This window comes from Pangasianodon hypophthalmus, chromosome 19 (genome assembly GCF_027358585.1).
Source record: "Pangasianodon hypophthalmus isolate fPanHyp1 chromosome 19, fPanHyp1.pri, whole genome shotgun sequence".
NCBI lineage: Eukaryota > Metazoa > Chordata > Actinopteri > Siluriformes > Pangasiidae > Pangasianodon > Pangasianodon hypophthalmus.
In genome coordinates this window covers 4947917-4973236 of record NC_069728.1, presented here as the reverse complement: position 1 = coordinate 4973236, position 25320 = coordinate 4947917, and the positions used below count along the sequence as shown (strand labels likewise).

Sequence of the window (25320 nt, the reverse complement as noted above, 5' to 3'; positions counted from 1 at the left end):
TTTTCAGATGCCCATAACTCATAGGACTTCTGCATTTATTCTACACCCCACCCACACAGGAGGGGTGTGAACTGTAATGTGGCTCTCCAGGACTAGGAGATGAAACACATTTTAGCAGAATTTACATACAGGATGACGCTGCATTATATACCACACTTATTCATTAAACATAATGCACATGAAATTCCCTCTGCACTTTTCAAAGCCAGTATAAAGGCTACAGGTTTGTTTAGGTTTACTCATTTTGAATGTTCACACACAAGAACACCTCCTCCAACCAAGACTTATACGAACACATACAGTATAGGTCATGGCATCTCAAAGAATGACACACTAAAACACAAATACCAGCAGTGGGTTAGCGAGGCCACAGGGCAGTCCCTCTTACAGTTATGCCTATTTACAGCACAAGCTGCAGGAACGGTAATGACCCAATTCAAAGCATAATGTAGTGTCTCTACCAGCAGCTGATCTTGCTCTCAGCATAACACGCATCTGGAGTGAGAGGGAAAACATTGGCCAGATATGACAGTTCAGAATTGAGCAAGCATGGTTGAGGCTTCAGTCATTTGTGCAGCCGATTCAATTCAGAGATGACTGAGGGGCAAAGTAAGGAGATGATTCGCTGTCGGAAGGCAGTTTGGAAATTCCATAGCCTGCTTTGAAAACAGACCAAGCTCTTGATATAATGTGATATTCAGGGCAGCCAAGTAGTTTGAATAAATCCTATAATCGGATAAGAAATATTTATAGAGACCAAACAACTAACCTTCTCAGGTTTCAGTCTCAGTCATGAATATAATAAAAACATGACATAAGTTTCCAGTAATTTGAGTGAAAGTGCCATAATGAGGTCAGCAACCATAACAGAAAACATGTAGTACAACAAGTTAGTTGCTCACCATTGCCCCTAGGTGGGACAGATGAATAGCACGGTCATGCTCCCATATAATAAATACTGAAATTACCACCTGCGTCTATCGGCTTTTACCATTTTGAGCCACTATGACCTTGTAAGACCTCAACCAACTATTAAACATTTAATGAAGAATGATAAATTGATGAGGTAGAAATTTTCTTGTAAAAATGTCTTGAAAATAAGGGAAACACTGAATTTTAAGGTTTTTTTAATGTTCAAAAGATCTTCACACAGCAGGGACCCTCAATCTTATCAGGAAATGGTTGATCTGGCAGTAGCCTTTCAGTCCAAACATACAGAAATACACCAGATTTCCCTTGTTTAATTAGATGCTCTTGCTCTTTAAATGACTCCTATTTGGCTGGGATGAATACATGTAGCCACACCACTGCTTTGTGAATAAGTGTGAATATCTCTCTCTTATAGCTTTTCATGCTATCATTCACTCCATCTTCTTTTTGAGCTTCAGTAGCAGCTTCTTCCACCCACTACCCGTTTATATCCAGAAATCATACTGCACATTTTAAAGCAGGCAAACCTGCATAGTAACTCTCAATATTAATCTTTTAAATCATTAAAACCATTCATTTGTTTATCAACATTGTCATTAAATAGTTGCTTATGTACAATCTGTTTGTAGACAGGCTATCCCCAGATAGGCTGTTAATGCTTTGATTTGTGATGTCAGTGACATAATTTCACTGGTGCTGCCCTTGATACCAGTACGGGGCAGCCCGGGCCTGCGAACACCCCCACAGCTGCTGTGGAATGTCCCTGAGCCCATACAGGCTCAGGCATGTTCAACGTTACAGGCCACTTTTAAACATGGAGAGAGAGAGAAATTTATGGAAAGAAATATTACATGGCCAAGTAAGAATGTTGCAAGGGAATTGGTGAACTTATTCCTACTGTGTGATGCATGTTGGGAAAATATGGAAGAGAAAAAGATTAGAGGGGTGTGTGTGTGTGTGTGTGTGTGTGTGTGTGTGTGTGTGGCTGTGCTCGAGAAAATAACATTTTTGGTTTGTGGAGAAACTAGGGTCTGCATCAATGTTAATGAGTTATGAGACAACTTCCTGCTTGGGTTGAGGTAACTTCCAACAGTTTTTAAGGTCTCCTTGCAATGCTGCAAATGCAGGAAGTGAGCCTCTAAAGGCAGACAGGCAGCATTCAACTCAATTTAAAATGCTACCTCCCTCTCTCTTTCTCTCTCTCTTGGATGTGTTTAAGGGTGAGGCAGGTTCATGCGGTCTTCAATAAGTGTGCTCTCTGCTCCCTGCATCTCTATGCACTGGCGTATGTTGGCTATGACGCTGCTGAGACGGCGGTCGAGGGCTGCGAGGTGAGGCTCAGTCAGAACTGGGTGGGCAGGGTCGTGGGCTGTAGCCTGGCGCATCGCTGAACTCAGAGCTCCGCCCTTCAGCAGGTTTAATCGGTTCCAGGTGGACACACGTACCCTGAGAGAGGGACAGAGAAATTGAGAGTGTGAGCAAGAAACAGAAACGCAGTGAGTAGGAGCAAGAGAAAGTGAGAGCAAGAAACCAGATTGAAAGTCATTGTGAGAGGAAAGTATATGCAGCACTTGCAAATTGCACCAGTACAGGTTGACATTCATCAATTTGTAGGAAATAAAGAGAGAAGTACACATGTATGAATTAAAAGAAGAGAAGAAAGCAGAAAGGAAAAAAGCCTGCTGAGCAACCCCGTATCTACTGTATAAAAAAAGGAGCTGATTCTCTGCAATCTTTTCTCTCACTCTCTTTCTAGCACACACAAATCACATATACAGAAATGCCTGAGCACACACACAGAAACCAGAAGAGTGGGCAGGAACAAATAGGTCCAGTCATGAAATGATTATTAAACCTTTCACGAAAGGAAGCCAGAAACGAAGGCAGCTCTTATGTCCTGTTTGCTGCTACTCACTTGAATACTTCTTGGAAGCCTAATATTCTGAGTCATTATCAGAAGCTCAGCAACCTCAATAACCGATCCCTTTAACTACACCTCTACTGACCACAAAGTTCAAACTTCACAGGAATTAAAAAATATATTTTTTAATCAGTTCTCATGATAAAATATCATTTGATCTAAGTTACTTTCTAAAACTCTCTACAAACACTGCTTTGCTATGCTTGTGCGGTGATGTACACCGCAAGCAGACTAACGGAAACATTGGGTTATATTGTGTTAGAGTAAATATCCATATTTGTGATTTGTGATCCACATGTTTGTGATTCAGTCAGACTTGCAGTTATTGGGAAAACAATAGCTGCCTGTGTAAGAGTACAAACAGTCAGTTTCTACTAAACAGTGACTGCTCTGTTTTTTTCCATCTAAATGAAGCAAACATCTGAGTACAGGTGTGCATCAGAATTGGGACCAAAAAAAAAAACATCAGATATAAGATCTGGGGACAAATAAAGGACATGTCAAGCAGATTAAATGACTAATTCTTTATATTTTTGAAAACGGGAAATGGATGGGTCAAACATTTGGTGGGAGCAGCCAAAGTTTCCTTGGAAGTGGGTTTAGATTATAAGCCTGACTGCCTAAATTACAGCTTAATTCAAAGTGTGATCCATACAATCCACTCTTAATATTATTGGTTTGATAAAATGTTTTGGGTTCAATGAAGAAACACAACTGGCCAAAAAGTCTCTACTAAGACTGGAGCTTCATGGCTGAGGCAGAAACTTTAATTTTTTAATTATTAGTTTAGGTATTCACAGCTTTTAAAATTTGTGCGTGTGCATTCATACCGATAATAAAAGGTGTGAATTTGGACACTCACATGCAGCACTGATAAAGAGGAGCCAGAATGCTTCGTTCATCTAAAGCTGGGTTCCCGAAACTGCAAACCAAGAACACACATTCATTTCCAGTGCAACTTCTACATATTTTTAATAATCTAACTTCTGTTCTTCTCTCTTCTCTCTCACCTTTTAGCATTGTCCAGTAGAATGAGCATGCTGGCTCCGCCGTCGTCTTGGAAACTCTCATAATGATGCCGATCCGCGTTGCCAATTAGGTAATCAAAAATAGACGTGTCAATCACGTCCAAGAGGCGTGGACCAGCATCGTACGGCGGCATCTTCTTTACTGCTTCACAGTAACTCTCATCATATTCCCACCTAACTCAAACACAAAACCAAATATGCGATAACACGCAGATAAAATATATTTTATCTACAGATCCCATGACCAGCACGACTAGAAGTACAATTTCTGAGTAACTCTGCATGCCATTTGATCACACAAGTTGTTACACAAAGGAAGACACTGATGCAAGTTATCTTCATTTAAAAAGAATTTTCTATTTTAAAGAAAATTACTTCTTTTTTTGAACTTGAATTTTTTTAACTTGCATTTTTTATTTAACCCTTTCATGCATAGTGTTCACACTTTAGGGCCGTTTTTTAGAAAAACATAAGATGTAATCCACCTCCAAATTTCTGATTTCTGTTACTCTCCAGACTCAATGCAGCATGTCTCTGGTAAGTCTTTACTAACTTTCTACATAAATTTCTAAATTACATAAAATATTTTGTGCCAGACTCCCAACAAACACCTTTTTAAAACTTTTTTTTACTGAAGATATTTTTTCGAAATCAGCTGTATCATGTAGAAGTCCTACACTGCATTCATTCAGGTATTTCTATTGTCAAGAATATTGCTACATTTTCATAAAAAATAAGATTTTCTTAAATTCATTAACATAATCATTAACATAAATATTTTAGACCTGAATATTAACAGTTTTTGTTCATAAATACAGTAAGATTGTATTATTTCAGGTGTATTAGTTGATATTTAGAAAAGGTAAAAATTCACAACAATTTTAAGTTTTGGATATGTTTACATGCATACATATATCTCGCCCCCAAAATCTTTGAAAACTGTCATGTTTGTTGATGTAGCCATGTGCGTTTTGTTTTGTTTTAGTCTTGTCTCTGCCTCGTCTAGTCCTTGGTTTAACTCCCTATTGTCATGACTGTGTGCTCCTGTTTTGTATTAGTTGGCTCTAGCCAACCTCCTGACTCCAGCAAGGGTGTCGTTTCTCCACCTGCTGACTTCCGTGGATTATGTCAGCATTCCTGTCCTGACCAGTCAGCGTACTGGTTTCCAGAGTCATTGTGCCTGGCTCTCCTGTGTCTGCCACCTGGCCACACAGGGGATGTCGCTCTGCCTCACCAAGGGCAGCACTTCGTCCCGCCTCCCCGACTCCACGGATGACATCGTTCTGTCTCCTTCTAACTCCTTCTTCGTGCCTCCAACTTCACTGAGGATTTTACTCCTTCTGGACAAGCCCAGCCTCAGGTCCACCTGCCATTTTGTGCAGGACGCCCTTTCTGACACTCGTGGCACTTCGGGAGCCATGCTTTAAGGGAAGGGGTTTTGCTACAAATCCCCCTCTCTGCACACGTTGAGGGCCCCAGCGTGAATAGCACTGATCCTTGTAATATACTGAGCTCCTGTTATGTTTTGTTTATCCAGTCATATGAGCGATTTGGTTTGATTTGAGTCTTGCCTTCAGCCTCTGTCTTGTCACTGGTTTAACTCCCTATTGTGTCACGATTGTGTGCTCCTTTTTTTTATTAGTTCCTGAGTAGTTGGTCTATTTATACGCTCCTGTGTCTTTGCGAAGGCTTACTGTCGTTATCCTTATTCTTGTTTCATGTCTGGTATTTCCTGGTTTAGACCTTTGCTTGTGTTCACAGTTTCATTATTATACATTATCCTAGATTAATTTGGTTTGATTGCATTGTGAACCCCACTATGGACTGTGATTACAATTACTGGATTGCCCAAAATTAATTAAACCTCACTGATTTCATGCCCTTTCGTCTTGCCTCAGTTCACAGCAAAAAAAAAAAAAACCCCAAAAAAACTAAGTACTGACTTACCGCTCGCAACCATAATCCTACCTGAGAAAGAGGCACAACTGACGCTGTTATTTCGGGGGAAAAAAATAGCCACATGATGACTCTTGTGCGTACCTGGCAAGTTTGCCCTCTCTGTACGTGCGTCCCCATGGATGTCTGTGTTTCTGCAGTGGCCAGACGTCAGGGAGCCAGAGTGTCACTGATCCCTCCATTATGTCACCCTCAGCACATGCAGGCTCACTCTCCCTGCAGTAGTAACACTTCCCATAGAAGCAGGTATTATTCCCTACAGGCACACACAAGGGACAGACACCACGCAAAGCCAGCATTAATCACTGCAATTATAATACATACAATTTTAATACATTCCTTTGGTGCAAAAAGTTTATATCATACAAATTAAATATCGCAAGAATACTATAAATTTACTGCTATAGTTGGGGTTGGTTGGGAAAAAGCATCATATGACATGACTGCATGTATTTTAAAACCCCACTGCCAGACTGATATCCTATATATTCCTCATAAAATACTAGTGAAAAAAGCTTTAATGTGCTCTAACACCCTCAGAGAAACAGACAGAACGCTGATTAGTGTCAACTAACGATAACACACTTAGGGATGATTCATAGTTCTGCACCGGAGCACGGTTTGCACGTCTGAATCAAACACAATGAGATGGCTTGTGGGTAAGTGTGGCATGCAGATATGCACTGAAGAACTCACATATTGTCCTTTGAGAAGCTAACTGCCTATGTATCTATGGTGATGGATGTGTTTCCATTTGTATGGCAGGAACTGTTGTGACGAGGCTTCATGAGCCATATCAGTGATTTTATCAGTAGTTTCAGAGTAACACAGTTCCAATTGTAAACAATTCAGCCTGCAGAATTGCACATTATTTTCTTTTTCGTTGAAAGTAAAGACTTACAGTGTAGCAACTCTTAAAAAAAAATATATGGGAAAAAAATAAATAAAAAACTAGAGCAACTCAATGCTAGAATTGTGGATTTAAACACTATTGCTTCAATACATAAACCATTTGATACTGCTTAGTGCAAAAAACAGGGAATCTGGGAAGTGGACTGGATATGCTCAATTGCCCTTAGATGCGCATCTGTGTGTGCATGCACTGACCAAGATAAAATGGTTACTGACAGTCAGTAAATGAATGAACGAATGCATGCTTTTAACCCCTCTGTCTGAATACATTACTACATAATTCCGCCAAGACACTAGTGGCAAGTGGGAGGAAAGTGTAAATATGATCTAACGGTTACTTTCAGACAAATCATCAAGATCAAGATTAACACTTATTCAACTTTGTCTGGACACTTCACAATGCTGTTGTTCAGGCTCTTCCCTCGTGGTTAAGCCATGTCTTGACTTGCATCTTCACTACATCTAGAATAGTTATGCAATTCAGTGGACGGAAATCTGTTTGCGGTTGCTGCTGCTTTCTGATTACACAATCAAAATGGTATTAAAAGAAAAGACACCTTACTGGAGAAAATTTCTACAGCATCTTCCAGATTATAAAGCAATTCATTGCTAGAACTGTGGATTTAAACAGCTGAACTGCTTCACATGAACCGTTTCATACTGATTAATACAGATTTCTGAAAACACTTCAGAAACCCTTTCGGTGAGAACTGACTTGGATTATAATTGACCATGCAAGATTTCTGTTTTCCCCAGAACTTTGAGTTACACTCATATCAGCTTCTATTTATTATTCCTACAGAGAAACAGGGAACTTTCCATTGTTTTTGCCTCAGAATCTGTCTTTTTTTTTTTTTTTTTTTTGCTTTCCCTTTTCTGTGAAGTCTGGTTTAGTTCATGAGACTCTGCGGCCGTTATGTGAAAGTACGTAGGTGGCACCTATGAGATCACACGTGTAAAATGTCTTGACATGCGCACAGTTATATGGTCACATGTATATATTATAAACTAGATTTATAATATTTTGCTTACTATAATTATTATAATTATTTTGCTTTGTCTAGAGCCCTGCTCTAATGGTTAATGAATATCTGTTTAGGCCCTGCTCTCCTGGTTAATGAATGTCTGTTCTACATGTTTTCACTACAAGCAATGCAAAATGATTATAGAGAGTTTATTTCCTGTTTTCTGGCTATAGAAACCAAATCAAATTGGTCAGTGAAAAGCATCATAGGACATGTCTGCATGCAGTGCAGTAGTTTAGTGATGCAGCAGGTAGCATCGCTGCTTCAGCTTCAGGGTCCCCAGTTCAATTCTGAGCATGTTCTCTGTGGGTTTCGTCCAGTTTCCTCCCACATCCCAAAAACATGCTTGTAGGTGGATTGGCTATGCTAAATTGCCCGTAGGTGTGGGTCTGTGTGTGCATGGATCCCTGTGATGGACTGGTGTATTCCTGCCTCACATGGCCACAGTTCCCAGGAGAGAATGACAGGCCAAAGCGATTATTGAAGACGAATAAATAAATGTATGCAGGCTTTTAACCCCACTGCCAGAATGAATCACTACATAATTCCTTTAATACACTAGTTGTACACTGGGGGGAAACAAACACGTATTAGTCCTTGTCTAGACACGTCGCAATGCTTGACTTCATGCATGCTCCCTGCATCTAGCATAGCTACCCAATTAAGGGGCCGGTAATCTGTTTGCTGTTGTTCTGTTTGTCTGGTTTTAAAATAAAGCACATCAATTCATGCTGTCAGGAATGATTTACAATCTCTCTACTCCTCCCCATTTATCACAGCCAGCCTGTCTGAAACATGTTGATAAACTGTACAAAGGGCTTGCAGGACTGTCATAGTTCTGTCAGTCTTGTGTTTTCTTGTTAGCTTTACAAGGAGTCAGGGACCACTAAAGCACAAGAGTGAAGGAATATTATTTTCAAAGTTAATTTAATTCCTTCTGGGTGCTCCTGATGGATGAATCTGTCTGAAGTAATGTCCTTAATATCCATCTTCTTCATACTGTAGAAATTTTATTTGAGATGCTTTCCGCGGCAACTGGAGGGTCATGAAGCAAGAAAAGGCAGTTTAGAGATCAAAAGGGAAGAAAAAAATCCCTCACAAACCGTTCAGAAACCTCAAGCCTGTTTCAGACAATACACCTAGAAAAAACTTTTGGTTCTACAAAGCAATGTGGGTTTTTTCTAAAATCAACATCAAGATTCAGAAAACTTGATTAAGTTCTATTTATGTCCAGTAAGGCACACCACAAGTCCATAAGTAGAGCTAAGGAAACTCCATTAAAGGCGGCTGAAATCCACTGTAATGACTAAGGATTTGAACTTGAATTATTGATATATCTGGCAGACGTTATTATATTTTTCTCTTCTGCAAACAGGCTCTGACCCAGTAAAAGCAAAGATGCTCAGCCCCTTTTCCTTAAAAGCAAGCATAAGATATATGTAACAGGGGCTGGGGTTATTTGGGGGCCAGGGGAAAGGATTGCCCAATTGCCATTGTAGTTTACCTCACAAGAAGCAGAAAGCTCTATAAGGACTAAATGCTCCTCTAAATAAGTTAAACGTGCTAAGAAAAAGCAAAGAACGTAAAACTGCAAAAGACTGGGTGAAAAGTGCAAGGATGAGGATGCCTGGGACTGCCAAACTGCAAGGTGCTGAATGCACTCTGAGGCCTTGTGGTTTACCTGGGGTTTGACTGCAGGCAGCTGATCACACAGCTGCTGCTTAGATCCAGTGTGTAGAAGCAGACAAGAACCCCCTTGCAAAACCCCAGTGGAACAACCATGACCTCAACCTGCATCTCTGGGCTGAATCATACTCATACTTCTGCAAAATAAATGCACATAAAGATATCTATCTCGAGACAGAGAAAGGGGTTTATGGGTAAGCACGGCTCGCACAGGCTCAAAGGGGAAACCACGTGCACTATGTGTTGTACGAGTGTGTGATGGTGTGCATCAAAGCAAAAGCCGCTTTTTTTTGAAATGGGAAGAGTATTCGTTAGGGTTGTGATATAATCCAATCTATTATAATACTAAAGCAAACAGAGCAGTTTGAGGAACAGCTGGCAGAATAGGTGAAGCGTAAAAAGCGCTAATACGACAAAATATAAAAACAACAAAGGAACAGTGAATATTTGGAACAACCGGAGCTGGGCATGAGAAATGGAAAACAACGTGAGACAAATTTCAGCATAAAAAAAAATAAATCACCACAAATTATTAAGTACAGTGTGAACAGTGTAAACCTCATCATCATAGATAGTACTTTTGTCTTGCAACTTATGCTTTATAAAAGTTAAAATCAAGAAGCTTCCTTTTTTTTTTCCCGTACATTCTGGTTTGGGACATGCGACACTGCCCCCTAGTGCACACAAACAATACGTCTGGCAGATCTACATGCACAAAGTAGTATAAAAGCATTCTGATGTTTCAGTATCAGAAAAGCAGGACACTGTGCTTACGTATTCAGTCGGAAGCATGTGATTTTCCAAGACGTTTTTATGGCAATCTCCAGCATTGTGTTAAAAAAATTATTCAGACTAAATCAGTATTATTCCCACTATGGTTGAATACTACAGGGTGTCCGAAAAGTCAGTAAAACTACATATATTCAATTTTGTATTAATTATTTATAACATATGCTCTACATGTTCACCCTAACGTTCATTTTGTAAAACGCTGTATTATATTTTTGTGGATTTTGCTCAATATATTCGCTCCCAGTGGTTCCTTACTTTTCAGACACCCTGTAGAAATACAGTGCTAGATTACACCCCATATCCCACACACCACATAAATAATTCTACTGCCTCATGGTTTATTAACATTTTTTAGCGGTTTTGGTGGCTGCATTTTGATAAGAAATGAACACAAGTGTGATACACACTTCCTCAGATGAATCTGTCAGAGAGGAGAGAGACTGACCGTGCATGAGGAATGTGCTCAGTAGCTGCTCTGTGGCAACAGGCTTTATCTCCGTGCGAAGGTTCACAAATCGCCCCACCACTAGAGGTGCTCTCCTAAAGCCCAGGATCCTGTAGAGGAGCAAGAGACTGTCCATGTCCATGCATCTGTCTAAAACTGGTGTAAAATCTAGTGATTAAATCTCTTAAGCAAGCTAATTTTTTCAGTCACGGTTCTCGTCCTGCACTTGTTGCACTGAACATATGAACATATTAATGTTGTTATATTGTGTATTTCATTTACATATGTAAGAGTCTTACCTATCCAGGTGAAAGGCAGCGATCTCTGCATTATGTCTGTCATAGCCTGCATAAGGCTCTCCCTCAACCACATAATCTCTGCTGTACCTGTGAAAGAGACACACTGCCATTAAAGAACATCTCTATACAACTGCAACTCTAAAATGCAGTCATTGTAGGAAAAATTTATGTATTAAAAGGATCAAAAGCTCAAGTACAATCCCAAAAATATTTAATCAACAAAGAAGCTTTTTAATACTCATTACATTAATTTGCATCAGGCTGCTGAGTTAAACAACATTACAGCGGTAAACACTATAAATGCACAGCAATAAATGTTAACGATTTACTGCTGATTATCCAGTCATCTGAATGGCAGAGTAAACACTTATGGACTGAAATAAAGATGGCTGAGTCTATTACACTCTCGGGGCCCTGGTCTAGTAAATACACTGCGTGTATTAAAACATACGCAAATGATAACTTGATAACTCCACTTATCTTCCCAGTATAATTCCCATTTGCTTCTTGATGGACGCTGTTCCCTTTCATAAAATGTGTTCTGTGGTTTTTTAAATATATATCTCTATCAAGAGAAAAGGTTTCAATTAATAGTATTTAAACTATAAATAAAAGGTGTCATGTGTCAATTTATGTCACGTGACCTGCCATTGAGCTACAGCTACATACCTTTGATGCTCCTATTGACAGTGTGGATATGGTGAATATAATGTGTTTAAAATAATTTGGCCTGACATTCGAAGGTATGTCTGTTATCATGTTGTACCAAGTAGCCAGGTGTTTGTACGGAAATAATGCTCTTGGATAATTTGTTCACTGCCCCACTGTCTCATGTCACGATAAAAAAAATATATATATATATCAGCATGTGAATTTGGGGAACGTCAGGGCTGGTTAAACAGTCCCATATTTTATGTGGGTCATTTTTATGAGTTACATGTCATTACTCTTACAGTATATTATCTATGTTTGTAGAGCTAGGTTGTGTTTAATTCACTTTTCATCTTAAAGTTTAAATTTGAATTGTATTTTATTATCTGTATCATACTGTCTTTCATTATTCTACATGTTACAATTTTATTATATAATTTGATAAACGCTTAAAAGTTTATGTTCTGTTCAAATATTGGTTGCTATAGCAGGTTTTTGCTGTAGCTGAAGACTTAAAATCTTGATCCTTTTCACTGCCCCTTTAAGGGTCTCTGCACAACCACAGTTTGAAATCTCATTGGCTTAATGAACTTTTCTTATATTATAAACAAGCAACAGCACTGTACAGGTCACTACAGATATTTCCATGATATATGTAATTTAATGTAATGTTCACATCAACCATAAACTGAATGAGGAAAAAAGTGTGATCTCAGTGATTTTGACTGTGGTGTGATTTTTGGTGTCAGATGGGCTGGTTTGAGTATTTCTATAACTGCTGATCTCCTGGGGTTTACACGCACAATATAGTTTAAACTATACCATCCTCTTACCTCTTGGGCTTGAACACCACCTTCTGTCCTCCATCCAGCACCAAAAGTGCCTTCAGCTGGGTGCCTTTGTAGCCGACGTCGGCCCTCTGGATACGGGCGCTGGCCAGGGCGCTGAGCACAGCGGCCAGCTCAGGTGTCTCATCTGGGTAAACCTCGCGTGGCCCCACCCACTGTGACGCCACCTCCCAGGGGGACTGCAACGTGTGTGTGAGACGGGCGTTCTTGGCCAGAGCTAGGCTCGCCTCCATCTTGCGGAAGGCACGCAGGTCACGGCGGCTGGCAGCCGAGCCTTCGCCTCCATCCAGCAGGAAGAGCTTGGCCAGGCCCAGCAGCAGCAGCACACCGCACAACACCACCACACGCTGCTTCAGCTTCATGATGGAGGAGGAGAAGGAAACACGAGGGGTCACGCCCTGGGCATGGCAGAGCCTGACTACTGTGCACCTCCAGAGAGAACACTCACAGCGGAAAAAGGAGGCGCTAAGTGGGAAGAGAAAAGGACAGACAGAGATAAGTGAAAGAGAAAGGCTGGGGAAGAAAGGAAAAAAAGAGACAGACAGACAGATTATAGCCTTTTCATTGTACAACAGTGATACTGACATACACATACTGTACATTACACACAGAAAGTTAGTATATATAAAGAAATCACTCTTCAGACATGGATTTTTCTGCTGCAAGAACTTTGATGCAGCATGCTTTATTATGTAAGAAAAAAAAATAATACCTGCTTTAGAATATTTGTTTTCTTCTGTGGTTATGATCGAGGATGGAGGGCCGGAAAAAAGGTCCTTCACTCAATAGTATGTGACTGATGCCTCTATCTTGCGCACCCTTTTTTTTCTCCTCTAAAACAAAGGTCATAAAACATATAGGAATGGATACTCATGTCACCACTGAAATGTCAAATTAAAAACAATACAAAAAAAATGACCTAATGTCGATCACACCAGCAGGAATGCAACAAATGCAACATATATTTTTAAAAATTATATCATGATTTTTTAAGGATGGATCATAATCCATGGTATTATCACCAGGATTTTTCATGGCGGTTTTTAAGCCTATTTAAAACTACTGAATTTAAACCACCCCACCAGGTAGCAGAAACATAGACCTCAATGTAGCAGAAGGAAGGAATGTGGTTTGTATATCATGTGGTCAGGCCAAACACGTGGTGCTCTTTGTTCTCGTAGTGGATGTGCTCAAGCAGTTTAGAACTGCAAACCAAAGTGAACCAGCTATTCTACCCGACCATCTGTAATAAACTGATCCTTCATCAGCAAACAGCACTGGCCTCACATGAAAACAACAAACGCGATTTAAATAGTCTTTTAGCAGAACGTTCACCAGACTACCGCTGCTCATTTAAGAGAAAGGATGCTCTGTGTTGTGGGGTTGAAGCCAACATCTAAAGCAAACATCTAATATTTACACCTGTAACTGTAACTGTAACCTACAACCAACAGTATATCTGGAAATTAATATTTGCATAAAAGCAAACTGATACAGTCCTTGTGTTTAAGCTTGGTGTTTCTGTTCTCATGTGAGTTTGTCCCATGTCCACAAGAAGTTGGGTGGAGTGTGTAAAGTCAACAGGGCATGATAATGATTGCTACACCTTATGTTTTATGCAAACTGCACTTTCCTTTTCCTCTTCTATATTAAAGTTATATTGAATCCTTCTAAGTGGAGTGTGCCCCAAACAAATTATTTTTATTCAATATTTTATTTTCTGTAGAAAGTTAGTAAAGCTATACTGGAGGCTTGCTGCATTGAGAATGACAGATAGTCTAGAGAGCAACAGAAATTAGAATAATAATTTATGTTAAATTACATTAATGGTCTCAAGTGATTTTATATATATTTTTAATATAGAAAAGAGCCTTGAATTGACTGTTCATAAGTGTAGACACGACAAATGAAATGGTTACTGTAATGGTAATCAGTGTAGCTTTTAAACTAACTGGAAACAGTTCACTGACTTATGTAAGAACAAAATTGGTGTGGAACGCCTCTGCTTTATCACTCATACCACTGTCGACTTTATTACCACAACACCAATCATAATTGCACTCTGACACACCTACACATTATTACAAAAGTGGAATTGCTGTAACATCCAACTATAATTAAAACTGTACTACGTATAAATCCAGCATACACTTTATAAGTTACACCTAAACTGTTGCTATGCTGAAGGAACTTTTATAATGTAAACCTATCATTTACAGTTAAAGCCAAAAGTTTACCTGGGCAAAGAGCGGCAAATCTGAGGGCAAATCTCAGTTTTTCATGACATATATTTCACCTTTCTTTTGGCAAGTCAATCATCTACTTTGTTCACTTCAGAGTTCATTTTAAAACAATCGATTAGCGACAGATTTATTTCAGCTTTAATTCACTATATAAGAATTCCAGTGAGTCAAAAGTTTACATACACCACATTGTCTCTTTAAACAATCTGTTTCTGACTGGAAGCATGGGGTTGGCAGCATCGTGTTGTGGGGTGTTTTGCTGGAAAAGCAGCTGGTGCACTTCAGAAAATAGATGACATCGAGAGAAAGAAAGGTGGATTATCAAGAAATGCCGAATCAAACCTAAAGACATCAGGCAGAAATTTAAACGTGGTCACAACCGGGTCTTCCAGCAGGACAATGATCCTAAGCATACCTCCATACCTCCGAAAGCTGTAACAAAATGGCTTAAAGACACAGAAGCTTTGGAGTGGCCATCACAAAGGCCTGACCTGAATCGCAGAGAAAAATTGTGGACTGAACTGAAAAAGCTTGTCTGAGCAAGGAGGCTCGCGAAACTGTGCGAGTTAGACCAGTTCTGTCAGGAATCTGGCATAGTTTTGTGAGAAGCTTGTGGAAGACTACACCAAGTGTTTGATTCGAGTTGAAGCAATTAAAAGTTAATGCCACCAAATACAAACAAAGTGTATGTAAAATTATGACTCACTGAAAATCTGATATAGTAAATAAAAGCTGAAATAAATGTGTCTCTTATTTACTATTTTAAAATGATCTCTTATGGAAGCAACGTAGATACTTTAATGACTCAACACACAAAATGTACGGTAACATGAAATGCGTGGAGTTGTCAAAAATTCAGTCTGAATGTCTTTAGCCTAGGTGGGTGTAAACGTCTGGCTTCAACTGAAGATGTGGTTTTAGTTACTGTCCGGAGCCAACCAGTTGCTGTCAGCCAACATCAGTTTCATCTATCAGTGGAAAAAGAGCATCACTGACTAAATGTTATTAGGGTGGTGGCATACAGAGCACAACTGTTGGATGGCTATTGTTAGTAGGTGGACTATTTCAGCAGGTGTTTAAAAAAAAATCCCAGCAATGCTGCTCCACCTGATACACTTGTATGACCACCAAACACACTATCATGTCACTGTCATGTCCGTGTCGCTGATGTGCTGAGGATGATCCACCACCCAAAGAATATATGGACTGAAAAACAAGCATTGCCACTATTTCAGGAAAGATTAAGAAGAGTATTGGAGGGCGTAATAATATTACCAGCCCTGTAGTCAGGAACTGCTTGCTAGCAGCACCAATTACTAAAACTGGAGGGTGGATTTTTAGTGGATTTTTAGGTAATTCTTCAATAATGCTCGGTAAACAGTGAAAAAAAACAGTTGGCATTTATAAAAGAGTTACTTGAAAAAATCCTTTTATAAATGAACAATGTCCAAATGGTTGACATTTAAAAAAAAAAAATTGCATATTACGTAAATGTTAGATTTGATGTAGGTCGGGGATTCCCAGTGGTGTTAGTTAACATGGGAAAATTCAAAACACCTGCACAAATCATTCCAGATTTATACGATTGGTTCATCTGCCATTTTACCGGGCGAAATTTTGAGTGATAACTCATACTGGTGTACTCCAATGTTAAATTGCAAAAGCTCCTATGCAAAATGCGTAAAGGCTGCCAGGTCTGGTAATATAATATAATAATATAATCAGAGTAAACATCATTGGATATTGTGGCAGAGTAAAATTGTACAGCGACAATAAAATCGTTATATCACACAACCTAGCTCCAAATATCTGAGCCATTTAACTTAGATAATGCAATTGGAATATGATTTACTGCTGTAATTTTAGTGATCTGATTGAGGAGTTTGCTTCAGAGAAATAAATGGAGGCTATGGATGGGCAATAATATGATATCGATATCATGATAAATTATGTCACAATATGCACTGCTTACATATAGTAAATATCGTGATATATTTTTATTACGTTTAAAAATTACGTTTTTCAGTTTAAAATATTTTACTTTGAAATAATAAAAAAAAAAGATATTTTAAGAATCTAAAAACAAATGTATTATTATTTATAAGTTTTTTAATGCAATACTGTTGCAATGCTTGTTGGCAGTTAAGACCACACCTAGACATATATTCTGATACATATGTAGTAAAAATGCTTTTCATAACCGTAATATGATATTTTTGTCATATTGCCCACCCCAATGAAAGCTACTTTCTGATATCAAGTTAGTAAGCAACTTTTAATCCAAGATTCTTTTTAAACTGTGTGATTACATTGGTCTAGGCATGAGATGATACACTAAAGCCACGGTACAAGACCTATCCCTATACAAGCTTCACAAGACGATATTGACACAAATAAAATATTACATTTTAATACATTTATTCTGCAATGACAACAAACCGAACAACTGCAATATCAATATACTGCATTTAGTGTCATAAATGTATTTCATGGCAACGTTATTGATATGAAAAGATTGTTTGTTTGTAGACTGTGCCTTAGGCTAAATATCAAATTCCTGTCATCACTGCTCCTACTGCTGTCTGACATCCATGAAATGCACGAGCACGTCACACGTACCAATTCAATTACACAGATGAGAAAAAACAACCGTTAATTTATTTTGTCTATTTCCTCGTCCCTCCAGAATTATTTTCTGGTTACACCACTGCTAGCACGACACACTGCGTGCTTCTGTATCATTTTCAGATGTTAGTGTGACTTACATCAATTGCAGCACACAGATGTTGATTTTAACCTGCATTTCAGATCGCTATCAAGCCATATATATATATACACACACACACACACACACACACACAGTTAGGTCCGGAAGTATTTGGACAATGACAGAGTTTTTGTGATTATGTCTTTATACACCACCATAATGGATTTGAAATAAAACAATCAAGATGTGATCGAAGTGTAGACTTTCAGCTTTATTTTAAGAGGTTCCACAAAAATATGGCATTTATCATTTAGGTATATCATATAAGTACCTCCATTTTAAGGGATTCAAAGGTATTTGGACAAAGTGACATAATTGTAAATATAACCATAATTTTAATACTTCGATGAAAATCCTTTGCAGTTAATGACTGCCTGAAGTCTGGAGCCCATGCTCTCAAAACTCAAATTCTGATTTTCCTCCATGGAGACGCTTTGCCAGGCCTTCACTGCAGCCACCTTCAGTTGCTGCTTGTTTGTGGGTCTTTCTGCCTTCAGTCTTGTCTTCAGTAAGTGAAAAGCATGCACTATTGGGTTGAGATCAGGCGACTGACTTGGCCATTGAAGAATATTCCATTTCTTTGCCTTTGAAAAGTCTTGAGTTGCTTTCGCAGTATGTTTAGGGTCATTATCCACCTGCACTGTGAAGCGGCGTCCTATCAGTTTTGTAGAATTTGGCTGAATGTGAGCAGAGAGTATAGCTCTATACACCTCAGAATTCATCTTGCTACTTCTCTCAGCAGTCACATCATCAATAAACACCAGTGAGCCCGTTCCATTGGCAGCCATACATGCCCATGCCATAACACTGCCTCCACCATGTTTGACACACGATGTGGTATACTTTGAATCATGAGCTGTTCCTTTCTTTTGCCATAGTTTTCTCTTCCCATCATTCTGGTACAAGTTAATCTTGGTTTCATCAGTCCAAAGAATGTTATTCCAGAACATGGGAGGCTTTTTTTTAGATGTTTTCTGGCAAAGTCTAATCTGGCTTTCCTGTTCTTGAATGTTACCAGTGGTTTGCACCTTGTTGTAAACCCTCTGTATTTACATTCATGAAGGCGTCTCTTGATTGTAGATTTTGACAATGATACGCCTACCTTCTCCAGAGTATTCTTACTTCTTTTGATGTTGTGAAGGGGTTTTTCTTCATCAAGGAAAGGATTCTGCAATCATCCACTTTAGTTGTCTTCCGTGGTCTTCCAGGCCTTTCGATATTGTTGAGCTCATTAGTGCTTTCTTTCTTTTTAAGAATGTACACAACTGTTGATTTGGCCACACCTAAGGTTTTTGCTATCTCTCATAGATTTTTGCTATCTCTCTTAATGATTAATGATGGCCTCCCTCACTTGCATTAAGATCTCCTTGGACTTCATATTGGTAGCTCCAGTCGAACAGCTGCCAAATGCCAACTCAATACCTGATATCAACTCCAGACCTTTTATCTGCTTCATTTATCTTGAAGTAACAAGGGAATGGACCACACCTGGTCAATTAACTTCTTGTCAGTCAATTGTCAAAATACCTTTGAGCCCCTGAAAATGGAAGTATTTTGCTTTAAATGGCTGTAATTCCTAAACGGTAAATGCCATATTTTTGTGGAACCTCTTAAAATAAAGCTGAAAGTCTACACTTCGATCACATCTTGATTGTTTTATTTCAAATCCATTGTGGTGGTGTATAAAGGCAAAATCACAAAAACTCTGTCATTGTCCAAATACTTCCGGACCTGACTGTATATACAGGGGTTTACGATAACTACCTGTAGGGTAGCCACCCGAAAGATCTGCTGTGAATTCTGGATAATGTGAAAATGCTGAGCAGTAGTGGACTATGGGCTGTTTTGGTATTATTTCACATGGGTATTGTGTTTGATACATGTGCCATTACGCTCCCTTCTGATTGGCTTAACTTTTAGAACTATTAACTACGCATACTTTCAGGCAGTTAGCTTCCCACTCGCAAACTTTGTGCTCTGTATGCTCCTACCTCTGGTGTTGCTGCCTAATGTGTAAGAAGAGGTAGAGCTCATAATGAATATTAAACATCAATATCATGAGCAGCAAATTCCTCTCGCCAGTATTTTGTATCACGATTTGTGAGACAGCGATATTCTGTCTCATGCCTCCTGTGGTCAATTAAGATTATTACTTGTCTCTCTGTATGAGATGACTCCAATAAAACCTTGGCCGAATGCTAGAACAGACTGTGTAATAATGTGTCCTCCATGTCAGATTAGCCTATATGATGAAGATCCTCTGACGACAGACCTGCGATTAAAGACTATATCATCTGCTTACGTCATCAATCAGCACAATCCGGGCTCGCGTCAACAGAAACATTCTTCAACGTGAACTTGACGTAACGAGGATATTTTTTCTGTCCTTTAGCAGGTTTTGTCATTGCCACTGTCCTATCTGTATCTGTCCTGTGAGCCTGGTGGATGAGTGTCATACAGTAGCAGCGTTCACACTCTGAGACTTTAATCAAAGATTTCTGACACTGCCAGAACTTTTTCGTTGGCTGTCTTTCATCACAATGGCACTAAATTGGCCTTCGGTGAGCACATCACGTTTTGAGTTTCTAAGACCACCGATCTCAAGTCAAGAATTATGTTTTGATGTCTGTCACAGTACAGTACAAACCCAATTTAAATACTCCAGATAGTCACTTTCGACATAGTGCCAGGGTATTGTTGAGGCATAAATTCATCAGCCCTGAGGCACTCATTAGAGTATAGGAACAGGAGAACAGGAGCATATTAGGTGTGTGTAATACACTGACGCACCAAAGACCGAACTGTTCTTTGTAAATGTTTATCAAGTGTCACATCTTTAATATTATAAAGGATTTGTAATCTTGACAGAGGCTTTTTGAGGTGGCAAACTGAAGTGAAGTGAAGTGACTGTATGGTGCTTCCCCTCAATCCAGCACAGGTAGAATTTAACCCTGCTTTTTGAATACCCAATAGGGTAGTGTCTTTTCTTTAGAAATGAAGGAGTAAAAGGGCAGAGTCTTTACATGAACCTAACAGGAGCAGGCTGAGGGTTAGAGCTTCCACGCAGGCAGGACTCAACTTCCTTCTCTGTACAATTGCTCATTCATAGCACCTTTTCTAGCTGGCTGACTTCTACAAAAACAGGTCCCACTGAACCATTAGCATCCACAGATCAATAACCAAACTGTACTTATTGATAGATTGATTGATTGATTGATTGAATGACTGACTGAACTAGATAAGTGCTATAACTGGTGTACAGTCATCACTGTGTAACTGATGATACAAACACAGGCCAGTGATATTATGTGGCATGTGTTATGAATGAATGAATGAATGAATGTGCACACAGATAGCTAAAAAGCTACCTATCACTCACTCACACACACACACACTCTCACTCTCTCTGTGTGAACAAAAATGCTGACCTCTTCAAAATCATTAGTTAATTAACAAGCTTTAAAAAAAAAAAAAAAAAAAAAAAACCTTGGTGGCATAGGTCTTAGGTTTGATGTAGCTAACTGCTTCCTGGCTATTTTACTGATATTATTAACCAAATAACAGAGAAATATGAAAATGTCTGCTTTGGTACACTTTATCCAGTCAGAAAAACATAAAACAGCTAAGAGCTAGCTGCACAGCCAAGTAAAGTAGTTAGCTAGCTAGCATAAGGTGAGTTAGAAGGTAAATAAATAAACACAACACAGAAGAATACAGGTCTGATATTTTCCCCTCATGCTGTCAGGTTTAGTCAGTTTAACACTTAGCTATTACATGTGTAACGTTTAGCACCGGACAACATAATGGCTTTGTAGAAGAAAGCTAGCTAGCTAAGCCAAATTGCTAACTAGCTAATGTGTTACTAGTGCAATGCAGCTAGTGATGTGATGCACAGAATACAGTAGCTGGAGCTCAGGGTAGATACAGACACACAACTCACCGCTTTTCTACACAAATATAACGCTGTTGGGGTTTAATGCAGCTGATTAATCCGCTGTGCAAACGCGTCCCATCATGTCCGTCTTGTGCTTGTGTGTGTGTGTGTGTATACACCATTCAAGCGAGGTACGCGTCACCTTTCTGCTTAAAGTGAACCTGTACTATAACCGAGATTATGATTAGGAAATATATGAATGCACCCAAAGTTATGCACTCATTTTAAAGATTTATTCGTGGAATGCATTTCTTTCTCATGCATCAGCTTCCTGATTTAGAAAAGAAAAGACATTTAACATGTCAGTAACACTGTTGCAGTGTATTCAGCTGATCACCTCTATAGCGTGAACAGCAGAGGGCGCTATGGTACAACTACAACTACTACTACAACTGCTACTGCTACTATAACTACTATAACTACTACAACTACTACAACTGCTACTATAACTACTACTGCTACTATAACTACTACAACAACTACTACTGCTACTATACCTACTACAACTACAACTCCTACTGCTACTATACCTACTACTACTACAACTCCTACTGCTACTATAACTACTACAACAGCTACTGCTACTGCTACTATAACTACTACAACAGCTACTGCTACTATAACTACTACTACAACTGCTACTGCTACTATAACTACTACAACTACAACTCCTACTGCTACTATAACTACTACAACTACAACTCCTACTGCTACTATAACTACTACAACAGCTACTGCTACTATAACTACTACTACAACTGCTACTGCTACTATAACTACTACAACTACAACTCCTACTGCTACTATAACTACTACAACAGCTACTGCTACTATAACTACTACTACAACTGCTACTGCTACTATAACTACTACAACTACAACTCCTACTGCTACTATAACTACTACAACAGCTACTGCTACTATAACTACTACTACAACTGCTACTGCTACTATAACTACTACAACTACAACTCCTACTGCTACTATAACTACTACAACTACAACTCCTACTGCTACTATAACTACTACAACTACAACTCCTACTGCTACTATAACTACTATAACTACTACAACTGCTACTGCTACTATAACTACTACAACTACTACTACAACTGCTACTGCTACTATAACTACTACAACTACAACTCCTACTGCTACTGCTACTATAACTACTACAACTACTACTACAACTGCTACTGCTACTATAACTACTACAACTCCTACTGCTACTGCTACTATAACTACTACAACTACAACTCCTAATGCTACTGCTACTATAACTACTACAACAACTACTACAACTACTAAAACAACTACAACTACTGCTACTACAACTACTGCTACTGCTACTATAACTACTATAACTACAACTCCTACTACTATTACAACTATAATAACTACTACTGCCACCACAGATACAACTACAACTCCTCCTACTACTGCTACTATAACTACTACAACTACAACTCCTCCTGCTACTATAACTACTATAACAACTACAACTCCTACTGCTACTGCTACTATAACTACTATAACAACTACAAATCCTACTGCTACTATAACTACTACAACTACAACTCCTACTGCTACTATAACTACTATAACTACAACTCCTACTACTATTACAACTATAATAACTACTACTGCCACCACAGATACTACAACTCCTCCTACTACTGCTACTATAACTACTACAACTACAACTCCTCCTGCTACTATAACTACTATAACAACTACAAATCCTACTGCTACTATAACTACTACAACTACAACTCCTACTCCTACTATAACTACTACAACTACAACTCCTACTGCTACTTCTACTATAACTACTACAACTACAACTCCTACTGCTACTTCTACTATAACTACTACAACTACAACAACTACTACAACTCCTACTACTATTACAACTACAACTACTACTGCCACTACTGCTACTACAACAACTACTACTACATCTCCTACTACTACTGCTTCTACAACAACTACTACTACACCTCCTCCTACTACTACTACAACATCAACTGCTAGCACTGCTACACCTCCCACTTACAGGTTGTTCTGCTCGTATGTTATTGTGCTAGATACAGAACTAACATTTCCAAACTCAATATTAAGCACCAGAACTCTAGATAAAGTGCTTCAGTAGGTGGAATGATGCACACATTACATGGTGCATACAGTGCATCCAAAATTACATAACATTAAAGGTGCAATAGTCAGGATTTTTCATTTCACACTAGTAAAAAATAATGTGGAAAAATATTTAGAAATGATTTTTAAAAATAATAGTCTCAGCACAAGTGAAATGTGGCTCTGAGAAAAAAAAACTGCCTTCATATCACTTTTTGACTGCATACAATGTTTACAGTTTATTATTACTATTTTTTTTTTACTTCAAGTAAATTATTACTATTTTTTTTTTACTCCAAGTGCATCAATATTTAGAGTACTGTATGTGCAATATCTCCCACTGTTACTTTCTGACTTCATACAATCTCTACAGTTTATTATATTTACTTGCTTAGAGCACATTAATAATCTTGCACAGTCTTATTTATTTTTGCACTGTGTCTGCGTAGGAGTGTGTAACTGTAGCACAAGAATTTCATTGTATATAGATGCTCAAGCACTCTTTATGCACATGACAATAAACTTGAAACTTGAATGTATGTTTGTGCTCGTCAGTCATTTTATAGACATGCCCCTTGACATCCTCATTAATCATTATGAGGAGAATTTTGCATGTTTATAAAGTTACAACTTGGCTTTCAAGCAGTTGAATGTCCAAGTGCGCTTGAAAATGATGTTGCGATAGTACTTACTCATGCTAACTCTAAACCCCACCATAAGTTCTGGAGACGGAGCTTTGTGTACATGGGTGGGAATGGGAGACTGAATTCTCACAAATCTTACCTAATGCACCTTTAAAGGCATTTTAAAGAGGCACTTTCTACACTATGTCTTCAAAAGTATGTGGACACCTGTCCATCACACCCATATGTGTTTCTTCCCCAAACTGTTGCCACAAAGTTGGAAGTGTACATTTGTATAGAATGTCTCTGTGTGCTGTAGCTTTACAGTTTCCCTTCACTGGAACTAAGAGACCCAAACCTGTTCCAGCATGACGATGCCCCTGTGCACAAAGCGAGCTCCATGAAGACATGGTGTGTGAAGGTTGGAGTGGAAGAACTCGAGTGTCCTGCACAGAGCCCTGACCTCAACCCCACTGAACACCTTTGGGATGAACTGGAACACCGACTGAACCCCAGACCTCCTCACCAACATCAGTGTCTGATCTCACTAATGCTCTTGTAGCTGAATGATCACAAATCCCCACAGCCACACTCCACAATCTAGTGGAAAGCCCTCCCAGAAGAGTGGAGCTTATTATAACAGCAAAGGGGGAATAAATCTGGAATGGGATGTTCAATAAGCACATATGGGTGTGATGGTCAGGTGTCCATAAACCTTTGGTCATATAGTTTACCTACACAGAGATACATAATTTAACTTTTACTAGTAAAATTGTATTTAAATAATTTAATTAAATGAATGGCAATTTATGACTAGGTAAAACTGAATTATAAATATGACAAAACTTAAATGACAGATATCCTGACTTCTAATTCTTACTAGCCAAAGTTGTATTTTTACTAGTAACAAAATTATGACTTTTTACACTTCTACCATTAAAAGATAAAATGGTTTGCCATACGTTCATTTAGACTGCTTACTTTGCAAAGATTTAATAATTCATGTCACTCGAGCTGGATTGACTCTCTGGAGTTTTGTGACAAAATTTCATGTAAGCCATCACATTCATTCATTCATTCATTCATTCATTCATTCATTCATTCATTCACTCACTGTCTTGCAC

General features: G+C 38.8%; 1 protein-coding gene across 2 annotated transcripts; it reads right to left on the bottom strand.

Moving 5' to 3' along the window:
* fam20b (FAM20B glycosaminoglycan xylosylkinase) lies at positions 1-21760 on the bottom strand. 2 transcript variants are annotated; one of them, XM_053242116.1, is made up of 9 exons: positions 21444-21760; positions 13206-13326; positions 12479-13006; positions 10995-11081; positions 10696-10805; positions 5920-6091; positions 3862-4053; positions 3714-3773; positions 1-2376 (listed from the first exon to the last, which is right to left on the bottom strand). In XM_053242116.1, exons 3-9 carry the CDS (start codon positions 12853-12855, stop codon positions 2145-2147), a joined length of 1230 nt encoding a protein of 409 aa, XP_053098091.1. In that variant the 5' UTR covers positions 12856-13006; positions 13206-13326; positions 21444-21760; the 3' UTR covers positions 1-2144. The 2 variants fall into 2 exon arrangements, with proteins under 2 accessions (XP_053098091.1, XP_026800430.1); XM_026944629.3 differs by having other exon boundaries at positions 12479-12958.
* Positions 21761-25320: the final 3560 nt, after the last annotated feature.